General features: G+C 44.0%; 1 protein-coding gene across 1 annotated transcript in view; it reads left to right on the top strand.

Annotated features, from left to right (window-relative positions):
- Positions 1–12,129, top strand: part of LOC311012116 (neural-cadherin) — a gene marked incomplete at its 5' end in the record, with an annotated part of 428,889 nt that overhangs the window by 227,904 nt on the left and 188,856 nt on the right. Inside the window, one exon of the mRNA XM_084007453.1 lies at positions 1,500–1,643. Coding sequence (XP_083863579.1) covers positions 1,500–1,643 — 144 coding nt within the window. The remainder of the gene's footprint in view (positions 1–1,499; positions 1,644–12,129) is intronic.

The raw sequence follows: 12,129 nt of genomic DNA, 5'->3' as shown, positions 1-12,129 counted from the left end.
TCCCGCTGTTGATGACCACTGTGTCCGGATGTGTTAGGCTATAATCATCCCCCTGCTTCCACCTAAGGTGGTGAGCCGTCTCTGCCCAGCTCAGGTGGCTTTTGTCTCGTCCCCCTCTACCAGACAACTGGCAGTGTGTCGAGGCATCCTGGCAGCAGCCAGTAAAGACAAGAGGCTCAGTTAGCAGGTCTGGTAAATGTTCTCAGGGTGCAGGGTCGCATTAAGACATCTTGTCCTGCATACCAACCCTCGACTAGGGCTTTGCGGCCCACCTGTTTCCAGTCAGACAGTAGGAAGCATTTTGGACCATAGCATCAGCCAAATGAATAATCTGATTCAGGGAGCCATGGGCTGTGTGTAGGTTCTCGCCATGTGTGCCCCCATCTGCATAGCTTGATAAGCTTCATATTTGAAATATATATAACTATTATTACTGGCAAATTTCTCCCCTTATCTTGTTTAATAGCTTAAAATGTTATTCTGTATATTTCTACTACCCCAATTAGCAGCACGTATGCCCAAGCCTATATTAGCAGTTCAGTTATGCTGAACATAACTTGCATGTACAGAACATTTGCGAAAACATTTCTCAAAAGCTCCTGTCATTTCTCAAACTCACCATGTCATTTAACAGAATATAGATAATCAAAAGCAATGATCATATCTGCTGTATTGAACTTTGCCCATCTGCACATATAGACATACGCACTTGCCTAGCACCAAGTTTCACACTAGAGACAGCAGCATGTTGTGAAGTGGTTACTAAAATAACCTTGATAAACGCTGCTATCACAGGCATTTAACAAGCTCTGCTGCTACTTGTAAGATAGTGTATGGTTGTTTTTTCTTTAACACATGCCTTCCTTTAGAGCGGGCAGCAATAGTAGACAAAGGTAAGATGAGGGGATGGCTATTACATCTACTTCCACTGTTCCTGCCTTTCTCTCTGTCACTCTCTCTGAGATTTCTTTCATAGCTCCGAGGACTGCATCAGTTTGCTATCTGTGGCCAACCATCTCTTCCACCCTTGCTTGAATAATTTATCTCCTCTTAAAGTGTGTATTGCTTATTATACTCCTTTTGATACCCTCTTCAAAGGAAGCTTTAGTACGTTGGGTTGCTCATCTACCGAGCCTTACAGGGTGCATTGTAGACCACTTCAGCCCGTGGTTGGATGCTGAAGGGAAAAAAATATCATCTTGATTCAATGGTAGGCAGAAAATAGAAAATAGTGCAACAAGAAAGTGGCAAGCAATAGTGGTTGGAAGGCAAGAAATTGGATGTTATTTTTTATTTCTGTCTGCGTGCACAAAGACATGTCTACTTTCCATCTGTGCATGTGTGTGCGCACGCTGGTGAAAAGTGACTAGATTGCCACTATCCAAAGAGAGATAGACGGTAGATGTTCATGTTTACGTTGACAGAATAAGAACAACCTCGTGTTTATCATCATGTTTCTCCTCTTTCTGTCTCTCTCTTTCTTATCTTTTTGTTTTCAGACACAGCATATGTTCGCATTTTTATCAGTGATGTGAATGACAACAAGCCAGCATTTGCACAGGCGTCTTATGAGGTCGATGTAGATGAGGATGCTGACGTAGGCTTCGCCATTCTCACCGTCAGTGCTAACGATGGGGACGAAGGTGGGTGGCATGGATGAAGGAAAATGTGTCTCTGTGTGTGTGTGTGTGTGTGTGTGTGTGTGTGTGTGTGTGTGTGAGTGTGTGAGTGTGTGGGTTTGTGGGTGTTTCTCAATAGATAATAGAAAGTGTAGGAGTGATGGTGCGGCTGGTTCTGTGAATACACAATCAAGCACATTTACTTGAGCGCACTGCTAAAGTGTTTGTCTTTTCCCTCACTCAGAAAAGAATACTTTCACTTTTCACTGCTTGTGTTGGACATCCTTTTACTCCGAGAGAAATCAAGGTTCACACTACAAAATGTGACATGAAGTCACAAAAACCAGAGCAATATTTGAGTTTGTATCTTGAGAAGAACCCATTCAATATAACAAGTTCCTTTGAAGCAAAAAATACACTTTTAAGAACTGATATGCGTATTTTCAAAATGTGGGGCTTTTTTTCAACTTTCCTTTCACTTTACTTTGGTCAAACAGGTCTCATTTTTAAGATGTTGATGACTGCAGATGGTGCATTTCTTTGGAAACTTCTGACATTGCTGGTGTTTTTCATTTTCCAACCGTGTTCAGCCCAAGGGCCCTAGTTTCGTGGCGCAGCGCAGGGTGGCGCAGCGCAGGGTGGCGGAGCCGGCGCAATGCAAGTTTCGACCCGCGCAGCCTTGCGCACCGTCAGTTTGGCAGTTTGGTGGATCGCCTGCGCCAAGATGGGTGTGGCGGCGCAGCAGGGGGAGGCGTCACAGATTCAGCTTGGCGTAGCGGAAGTTTCGTGGCAAAAAGCCTCACCGAGACTGCGCTGAAAGCTCGCCAGGTCCGTCCTGAGGGGTATTCCATCAAACTCGCTAAGTGCAAAGCCGGGCTAATTTCGATAAGCCTCGCTACCTTTAGCGAGAGTTGCGTTCCATCAACGTGACTTGAGGGACTCTCCGCTAAGTAACCATGGGAATTTATCCGACCAAACTAGCCTGCTCCGGGGCAGGCTAAACATCAGGCTTACTTTAGCGGGGGTTTCAGAGAAGTCCGTCTGTCGGAAACAACTGTACCAGCAGAAGGTTCCGCCAAGTCTAGTCCTCGTGATTTCATCACGTGAAAGACCAAAAGTTTACATATATGAAGTACAAACTATATTTGCATCAGGTGTCTAAGAATACATGCTTGCAATTAAAAAATATGAATAAATCGTTTATTTCCTGAAGACCGACTATCTAAATACATATCTATTTCTTGTGTTGCTCGTCTCCCAGTTGGGTGAGTGGTGATGCACCTGCCCCCAGGTGCAGGCAGTCCGTGTTCACATCCCGGCCAGGACGTCTTACAAATAACTTTTTTTTGATTGCATAATTCTCTGTAGATCAGAGAATTAGACCAACATTTTACTTTAACTATGATAAATATGTCATACAATTTCCCCAGAGCCCAAATATAACTTGCAAAGACATGATAGATATAATAGCATGTTATAGATCCCAATGACAAAGGCATTGCTGCATGCAATTTTCAGCCACATAAATTCCTTTCAGGTGAGTTCATTAATAGGTTCATTGAATGTATTCATTAAATTGTTGCGATAAATGAGTTGGTCAATGTAGATGCATTTACTAGGCCTATCTAAAAAAAAGAGAGAAAGAGAGAGAGAGAGAGAGAGAGAGTTCCGGCCAAAGAAAGAAAAAGAGACGACTATGGACGGGAATTGAACCGTGGGCGGCCGCATGTACAGCCGGCGCGTTACCTCTACACTATCCTCACATTAGAGAAAACGTAGTCAGTATTATATTAGAGCATGTTACTCTTAACGGTACTTCCGTATTTAATCGCTCGGCAATTCTTGCCCAAGCAGCCTCGCGATTTTTATTTATCACTACAGTATTCCCTTTATCGGTTATGATGGGTTTGTAGCCTACTCCTCATACAGTTCCATCAATAATTTTTGCTCTGGTCTTTTCTGCCATTTTCTCGATGATTCGACATTCACGGTTCTGGGCTGGCTTCATATCCCGTGAACGTGCGTAACACACGACAACGTTAGCCTGGCTTGAATAAGCCTCAACAAGGCGCGGCTGAAATGCGTTAATGGAATGGGTTTAGCCGCAAGTGGAAGTTGGCGTTAGTTCTAACCAGGCTTAACCAGGTAAGCGCCGCTTTAATTAGCAAGTTTGGTGGAATACCCCTCTGGTCTACTTTCGGCGCAAGGCGTAAATAAAGTCCATTCATTCAATGCGAATCACAGCTGGCCAGTGTTGCCAGGTGAGAAATGTAGGATTATCGTACCAGAGACATAAAATTATCGTATTTTGAGGGAAATTATCGTACACCCGTCATAACCAAAATAAAAAGTCTATCGATGCGCTGTAGTCACTCTAGTGTTGAATATCGTCTAACATGTTCACTCATTTTCAGCTCAGACTGGCTCTGCTTCTTCTTCATTTCTTTTTTTTTCTTTTCCTCACTCATGGGGCGGGCAAAGCGGACTATTCAGCAAATCGTGGCCGTTGTTCTGAGGCAAACGAATACACGTCACTCGTAGCTCACATTTAGAAAAGCGGGATTGGCTGGAAATTGCAGCCAATCATGAAACAGATGCCTTCAGATTCACAAAAAAACTCCGACAGACAGTTGCGACAAGCTGATTACAACTAATTACAACCACACATTCACTGAATGGTCAAATTATCGTATTTGGTCTTTTTGGGGATTATTGATCGTACATCATACAGAGGGCAAAATTATCGTACAAATACGATAATTATCGTACACCTGGCAACACTGCAGCTGGCGGAGTGGAAGTTTGGCTGACGGCGCGCAGTGCGTACACGTCACCGAGACCTCACAGGCAGGTTTCCACAGTTCCAGGCACATTTAAATGCAATAAATAATCACAACAAACACTATTTAATGCAACTAATTGAATCAACACGTGAATTTATATCTATATAGATTGTCCCGTCACATCTGACGTCAGATCAAAGGCGGATGGCACGCGTAACGGAAACTCAGCCTCTCGGACCAAAACATCTCCCTCTCTATCTCCTGTTTTTTTATAATATGGGCATTGTTATTATTATGATACGCGCGCACAGCGCGTGATGCGCGTGGTGGGAGCGGCGGCGCTGCTTCTGTCATCGGGTTGTCAAGTGACGGAACTTGCACTGAACCTCCCCTAACGCATTAAAGGAGAGGAGAGGAGCTCATTTGATTGGTGAAGATCTGAATCGGCTGTATTAATCCCAGTCCACGCCTCGTCTCCTCCTCGTCTCCCACTCACGCCTTCTTCTCCTCCCTCTTTCCCACTTGCGCCGGTGGGCGAGACGGGAGGTGTGCCTGCGCGAGCCTGCGCGGTGCACGAAACTTGCAAAGTCCAGGCGGACACACCCCGTCGGTGCGGCGCAGGTGCGCTGAAAGCTGACTGCGCCTGGTCTACGAAACTAGGGCCCCAAGAATGAGGTGTTTCGTCAAATGCTGCAATGATTCTATTAATTTGATGTATATTGTGGCAAAAGCTTCCACATGACTGCACTTCATATCGAACTACAGTATCATGAATGATAATCTTGGAGGTAAACCAGCTATTTCTGTGGTCTAAGAATATCCATTCAGTAGCATCTACACTCTTTCACTTAAAGAGGACCTATTCTACTCCTTTTCTGGTGCATACTTGTACTTCAGGTTACTACAAGAATATGTTTACATGCTTTAATGCTCAAAACACTTTATTTTCCCCATCCTGGCTGTGATGCAGCAGCTCTCCCTCCCAACAAGCCCAGCCTGCTATGGTTGGTCAGCTGGCCCACTCTGTTGTGTTGAGTCAACTGCTTAGTTTTTCAGAAATGTCATGCCCCTTACCATAACAGAAGTTGTACAGCTGCTGAATTATGATAAAAATCAAATTTAGCCACTTGTTTTTCAACTCCTCTTCCTTTGAAAGTCCATACAAGGAAATTTCTGTTTGCACAGCAGAAAACATCACCACTTTAAGGTTAAAAAGGGCAATACTTGAGGCATTTAAAGCAGTTTCTGTTGGGGAGAGTAACTCCCTTTGAGCATGGACTAAAACAATATAACACACTCAAGGAAAGGGAAAAAGCAGAACAGTATAAAAGGATACCCACATCTTTACAGAGACTTGGATCCATTGTGGCATCCTGGATCAAGTTGCACATAATGGCAGTAATCCGGTGGGATGATAGAAGGTGGAGTCTGTGTTTACCTTAACATTGCTTGGTACTAAAACAAAGTCAAAGTTCAATGAATATTTCACATCATGACGCCATGTTCTATCTGCCCAGATAATTGGTTTTGTTTTGTCTCTTAATGCCATATTAAGGCCCGTCCACATGTACCAAAACAATCTTTTTTTCTCTGTTTTTCCTTGGTGTCGGTTCAAGAAAATTGAGTCCACACGAATCCACTGTAAACGGCTCAGCGCGTTGTAGTACATATTCCAGGCCCTTATGTGGTGCTGCTTCTGGTACAAAATACACCAAAAATGCAGAAGAAGAGACGGAGCATTGGGAAGTAAACACGTTGCTTGACCGGATGTTTGCTGTTGCTATGGCAACGAGTGAAAGCTACGGCTACTATCCACCCGACTACCCGATCAATAAAGACCCATAAGATGACAATTTGACCCTTTTTAAATAAAACCAACAATAACCATCACCATGCATTTTTGCTGTCTACACGAAAAACAAACACGAAATGGAGGGGCACTGTTTTTTTGTTTTTTTTTCACCCTGGGACCTGGTTTCAAAAAAGCGCGTTTTCAGGCACCGAAAACGCTGGATCCGTGTGGATGGTCAGTTTAAACGTGCAAGAGTTCTGCGTTCCCTCGCGCCTACCCCCCTCAGCTGTGCAAGTTTGACAGTGCGTGCGCGTATAGCCCCATTCACATACGTCACTATTCTCCCCTTGCTTTCTCGCTGAATTCTACTGCCGCCGGCGGCTAGTTCAAGCGGCACCTCTCTGTGAAACTCTCTGTTTAACTGTCAATCATCTCTATTCTACATTCCGATTGGTACTCGCTTGGTAGTCGCTTCACTCGCATCGCAGAAAATTAAAATGATTTGATCTCCGTACCGGCCCACATCGCATCGATAGTCCTCGCATCGCCTGTCCTGGCCACATTCCGCTAGAATACATTCACATTCCATTGACAGTTGTCACTCAGAGATGGGCGAGTGGCGACGTATGTTAACGGGGCTTGAGTCAAAACGAAAACACCAAGGAAGGCTGAGGAATAGTCACCCACTTACATTAATAATAATAATAATAGTCATAATAAACTAATAGTATAAAGGCTCAGCACTGTGTTTTAGTCATTTTTGTTTTCATCTTTTCTTGAATGCTTAAACTCCTCAACCCCATTTAGTATGTCAACATTTGTATCATACCAGCAGTTTGTAAGAAATTGGTCAGTAATTGATATGTCATATTTTGGTTCTCAAAATTCACCAAATTGATGCATTAAACTGAAATCTATTCAAAATGTTCTCTCTCCGGGGGGCATGCCCCCCCACCCCCTAGAGGATCGCGAGCCCCCCCCCACCGTAGTCTCCAAAAATCCTGTGGGAAACACTGCATGTGAGTCGAATAGTCCTTACTCTCCTTTTGTCTCCACCAACTCCTAAGAAAAATATGTTGGGCTTTTTAACCCGGTTGTGGCTAATTCTATCTGCCATTTGGTGCTAGACAGGTAATGTAGAGTGGGTTCAACCTTTCAGCTGGAAATGTATGTGGTGAGACTAAAAATACTGTAGCCTTAAAGGGACCCTCTGGAGTTTTCAACAATCAAAGTTTCCATTTGAAATTAATGTTACTGACCAAGAAACACTATTTGTACCCTAAACGTTTAACAAACATGTTAAATGGATTTTATGTCTCTTAAATCATCTGTAAAGTCATTTTATACAAAATAAAATAAATACATCATTGTTTACATCCATATTTACTGGTGTCTGGTTAGGATTAGTTTTGCTAACCAGTTATTGTTTCAGCCAGGCACAACAGCTGGGGAAACAGTTTATGTGACACATTTAGTTTTTTGTTTTGTTTTTTTGTGAGGATAATTTTTCCTGTTTCCAAGTGATTGTTGTAATACACATTTCAGGTAGAATAGGCATAGGACCTAAAGCATTTGTTGACTTTGTTGATACATTGTGGAGTATAGCATGAACCTTATTTCGATGTAGGCCTATCAGAAAATGATTTCTAATGTTAAACTTACATAGCCTATAAAAACATGTCTCATCATATTATACAATATAGTATAGCATGACCCAACTGCCCAATCAATAAACACCCATCCATCCATCCATCCATCCATTCATCCATCCATGCATCGTCTACCGCTTATCCTGTATTCAGGGTCTCGGGGGGGCTGGAGCCGATGCCAGCTGACATTGGGCAAAGGCAGGGTACACGCTGGACAGGTAACCAGTCTATCACAGGGCTGACATGTAGAGACAGACAGGTAACCAGTCTATCACAGGGCTGACATTTAGAGACAGACAGGTAACCAGTCTATCACAGGGCTGACAGACAGGTAACCAATATATCATAGGGCTGACATGTAGAGACAGGCAGGTAACCAGTCTATCACAGGGCTCACATGTAGAGATAGACAGGTCCCCATCCTCTTTGGTCTGTGGGAGGAAGCCGGAGAACCCAAAGAGAACCCACGCTAACACAGGGAGAGCATGCAAACGCCACACAGAAGGAACCCGAAGCGGGAATCGAACCCAGGCAGATAAACACCCGTAAGATGACAATTTGGCCTAAATAAATAATTCCCTTTTTAAAGATTTTTTACCTACAATGCCCCTAATAAACCATTGTACAGAACTTCTATCCTTACCTTTCTTTATCTTTGAACAATGAGTAAATTAAACCATTAAATACCAAATCAGATTCTGATCTGAAGGCCAAAGTTCAATCGATGATCCAGCTGCAAATTATTCTGTGAAAAAAAATCTTGCTTTTACAAAAAGCATGAAAGCATGTGCTTATTTGATTCGCACATTAGCATTCCAGCAAAGTGATATCATAAGTGTGTGTGAAGCGTGAAAGAAGTTCTAACTATAAACTGCTTGGTCTCATTATTGCTCATGGCTTATGATGAAAATTGATTTCAAGGGTCCAAGCTGGAAACAACCTGTTGGGATTGAACATGTGTCTGCGTGATGGTGGGCAAGTGTTTATTGATTAATTTATTTTCTGTCATTACTTTAGTCAGTGTGATGCCGTAAGTGACTATAATAACTAGACGTTTGTTTCGGGCTGAAATGGTACAATTGATCTTCCTGTCAGACACTACTTTGTACCTTTTAAGTTTGATCAAATAGTATACATTTGTGGCCCATTATATGGCTGCTATGCTTCACCTGTGAAAATTGTATTTCTCCTGACTGTAAACAATACCTTGGTGTAAAAAAGGAGAGAGAAATTGAAAGTCAGTGTTGGACTGGAAATGGTGCCCATACTTTCAGTTTGAGTTCATCATCATTCAAACCAAAGGAATTTCTCCCAGTAAGAGCCTGGGAATGGTTCAACGTATTTACTGCTGCTACTGTTTCTGCTGAGCAAAAACTACAATCCAATTCTGCCTGTAAGGCAAGCTCTTGAGAGTCCTGTTTGAAAGCCAGAGTCAATATTGGGTACTAAAAGGTCTCATTATCTAATTTTCTGTCCAGAATTTGTCAAATTGACCCTCAAAGAAATAATCTTTAAATTTCAACTCTCTTAGCTCTACCTGTGATTGACCTAACTACAAATAATCCAGAGAGCTTGAATGAGCACTGAACATTATTATTTAAATGCTTCTCTACACCCTGCATGTCTCTGACCTTGGTGTCCCTGCTATGCACGCAGGCTGAGCCACAGCTTGTGATGTGTCCATTGTGAAGGAGATCAATTTGTCTTGGAAATATAGCGGCAGGGAAATGCCTAAAGTAATAAGAGCGAGAGATGGATACAATGTGTATGTGACGGGAATGTGAAGAAGAGAGAGCTGTCTAACCTATTATCATGCATTCACACAGTAATGTGTAGAGGACTGCTGTGCACCTGTGAAATATAATCCCCAACAGCTACACATACACAAGGTGAGAGATTTGCTCATTTACTTGCATTGTAGGACACCTACTGAAGTCCAGAAAAGGTTATTACTACGAACTTAGATCGAGACAGAGGAAGAGCATGTTTGTGTGTATGTGTGTGTGTGTGTGTGTGCGTGTGTGTGTGTGTGTGTGTGTGTGTGTGTGTGTGTGTGTGTCTGTGTGATATTTCTATTTGTGTTGTGTGTCTTGAGGGTTAAATTGGTGGAGGATGAGATTGGATTGTAAGATGTTTTCCTCCAGTAATGAGGATAATGTAGCTATGTATGACATATGAATTTCCCACCAGTCCATGAAATCTCATTGTTACTATAAACCACTAGACAGAAGCATCATTTTATATATAATTAAAATGTATGCACTGTTAGAATCAATGTTTGGGTCCGTTTTAGTTTAACAATAGCTAAACAAGATAAGAATAACATCAGAATTAAATGAAATATTGGGCACATTTCAGTATGCAACCAATTATGTGCAGAGTTATGTTCACCCATCCAGTACCTGGGAAGTCGGGCCTCATGCCCTCAGAGCTGGGTGAAAACCGCTTGGAGCTCACAGCAACACCAGGCAGCACACGGCTCCGCGGATCCACACATGCGGACCCTCCGGCGGACGGTAAACACGCACCGCCCGGAATCCTGCCCGTAAATAGGCAATCGAGCCCGGCCGAAAAGTGGGTCCTCATGCCCTCAATGCTGTGTGAAAAGCGCTTGAAGCTCACAACAGCACCGGCCAGCACACGGCCACGCTGGGGCGTTCACACCGGACGTGATAGACGTGAATTGAGCGGCGACTTTACATTGAAAATCAATGTAAATGGCGCGATGACACGCGATTCAGGCGGAGGCGGCGCGAATGGAGCGTCTGGCGCGATGAGACGCGGCGCGAATGGCGCGTCTGACGCGAATGAAGCGAATGGCGCGTCTGACGCGAATGAAGCGAATGGCGCGTCTGACGCGAATGGCGCCAATGGCGCGTCTGACGCGACGCGAATAAAGTTGAAAATATCGAACTTTTCAGGCGGCATCGCGCCGCGACATCCAATCAGCGACGAGTTCAAGCCGACGGACAGATGAGCTGAGATGGACGGGCCGCATTCCCAAACAACCCGACTCGGGAAGACCGGACCCCGGCGCAACGGGGGCCGTTACCGGCCTCAAGGTACATGTCCACAGGGGCGATTTTAAACGCGAGTGGACGCGCTGCTTCCCAGTATTGCACGCTTGGCGGGCTTCCACTAGAGGATGATTGACAGGCGCTCTCCTTCATACAATCACGCGTACACTTCATGGCTGCACCTGATTGGACGATCGCTTTCACAGCCAGTGTTGCCAGGTGTACGATAATTATCGTATTTGTACGACAATTTTGCCCTCTGTACGATGTACGATCAATAATCCCAAAAAAGACCAGAAATACGATAATTTCACCATTCCGTGAATGTGTGGTTGTAATTGGTTGTAATCAGCCTGTCGCAACTGTCTGTCTGAGTTTTTTTGTGAATCTGAAGGCAACTATTTCACGATTGGCTGGAATTTCCAGCTTTTCTAAAAATGTGAGCTACGAGTGACGTCTATGCGTTTGCCTCAGAACAACGGTCATGATTGGCTGAATAGTCCGCTGCGCCCGCCCCATGAGTGAGGAAAAAAAATAAATAAAAAAATTAAGAAGAAGCAGAGCCAGTCTGGAAGAAGAAGCGCTGAAAATGAGTGAACGTGTTAGATGCTATTCAACACTAGAGTGACTATAGCGCATCAATAGACTTGTTATTTTGGTTATGACGGGTGTACGATAATTTCCCTCAAAATACGATAATTTTATGTCTCTGGTACGATAATCCTACATTTCTCACCTGGCAACACTGTTCACAGCTGTCCTCTCTGCTCCGGAGTTCACGCAGACAAACATGGCGGCTCGTTTGGAAACTTTCTCTTATTCTACGAAAATAGTTCACCGAAAGGTGTTTCTGAAAACATTTTAAGCGAGAAATAAGCTATGCAGTTGCTGAATCTGTCTTTATTTTAGATCGACAACATTCAGTTTAGAAGATTTTCCCGAGCGTTCCCGAGGCAGCGAGTCGAGCCCGGCGCCTCTGATTAGCATAAAGTAGATTCGACTTCAACTTTAGGCAAATGAGGAGCGGCCAACTCGCGTGCCGTCTCTCGACATTCACCGCTTTTCACATAGACAATGAATGGGACGCGGGGAAACACCGCTGCCTGTGGACACGCACCTTCACACCGTCCACACCGTCCATGAGGAGCGAAGTTGGCCGCTCCTCATTTGCCTAAAGTTGAAGTTGAATCTACTTTATGCTAATCAGAGGCGCCGGGCTCGACTCGCCGCCTCGGGAACGCTCGCGAACGCTCGCAAAAATTTGTTGTT

Source organism: Eutrigla gurnardus (assembly GCF_963514095.1).
Source record: "Eutrigla gurnardus genome assembly, chromosome: 1".
NCBI lineage: Eukaryota > Metazoa > Chordata > Actinopteri > Perciformes > Triglidae > Eutrigla > Eutrigla gurnardus.
The sequence above is the reverse complement of the archived record's forward strand: the minus strand, read 5'-3'. Positions and strand labels throughout refer to the sequence as shown.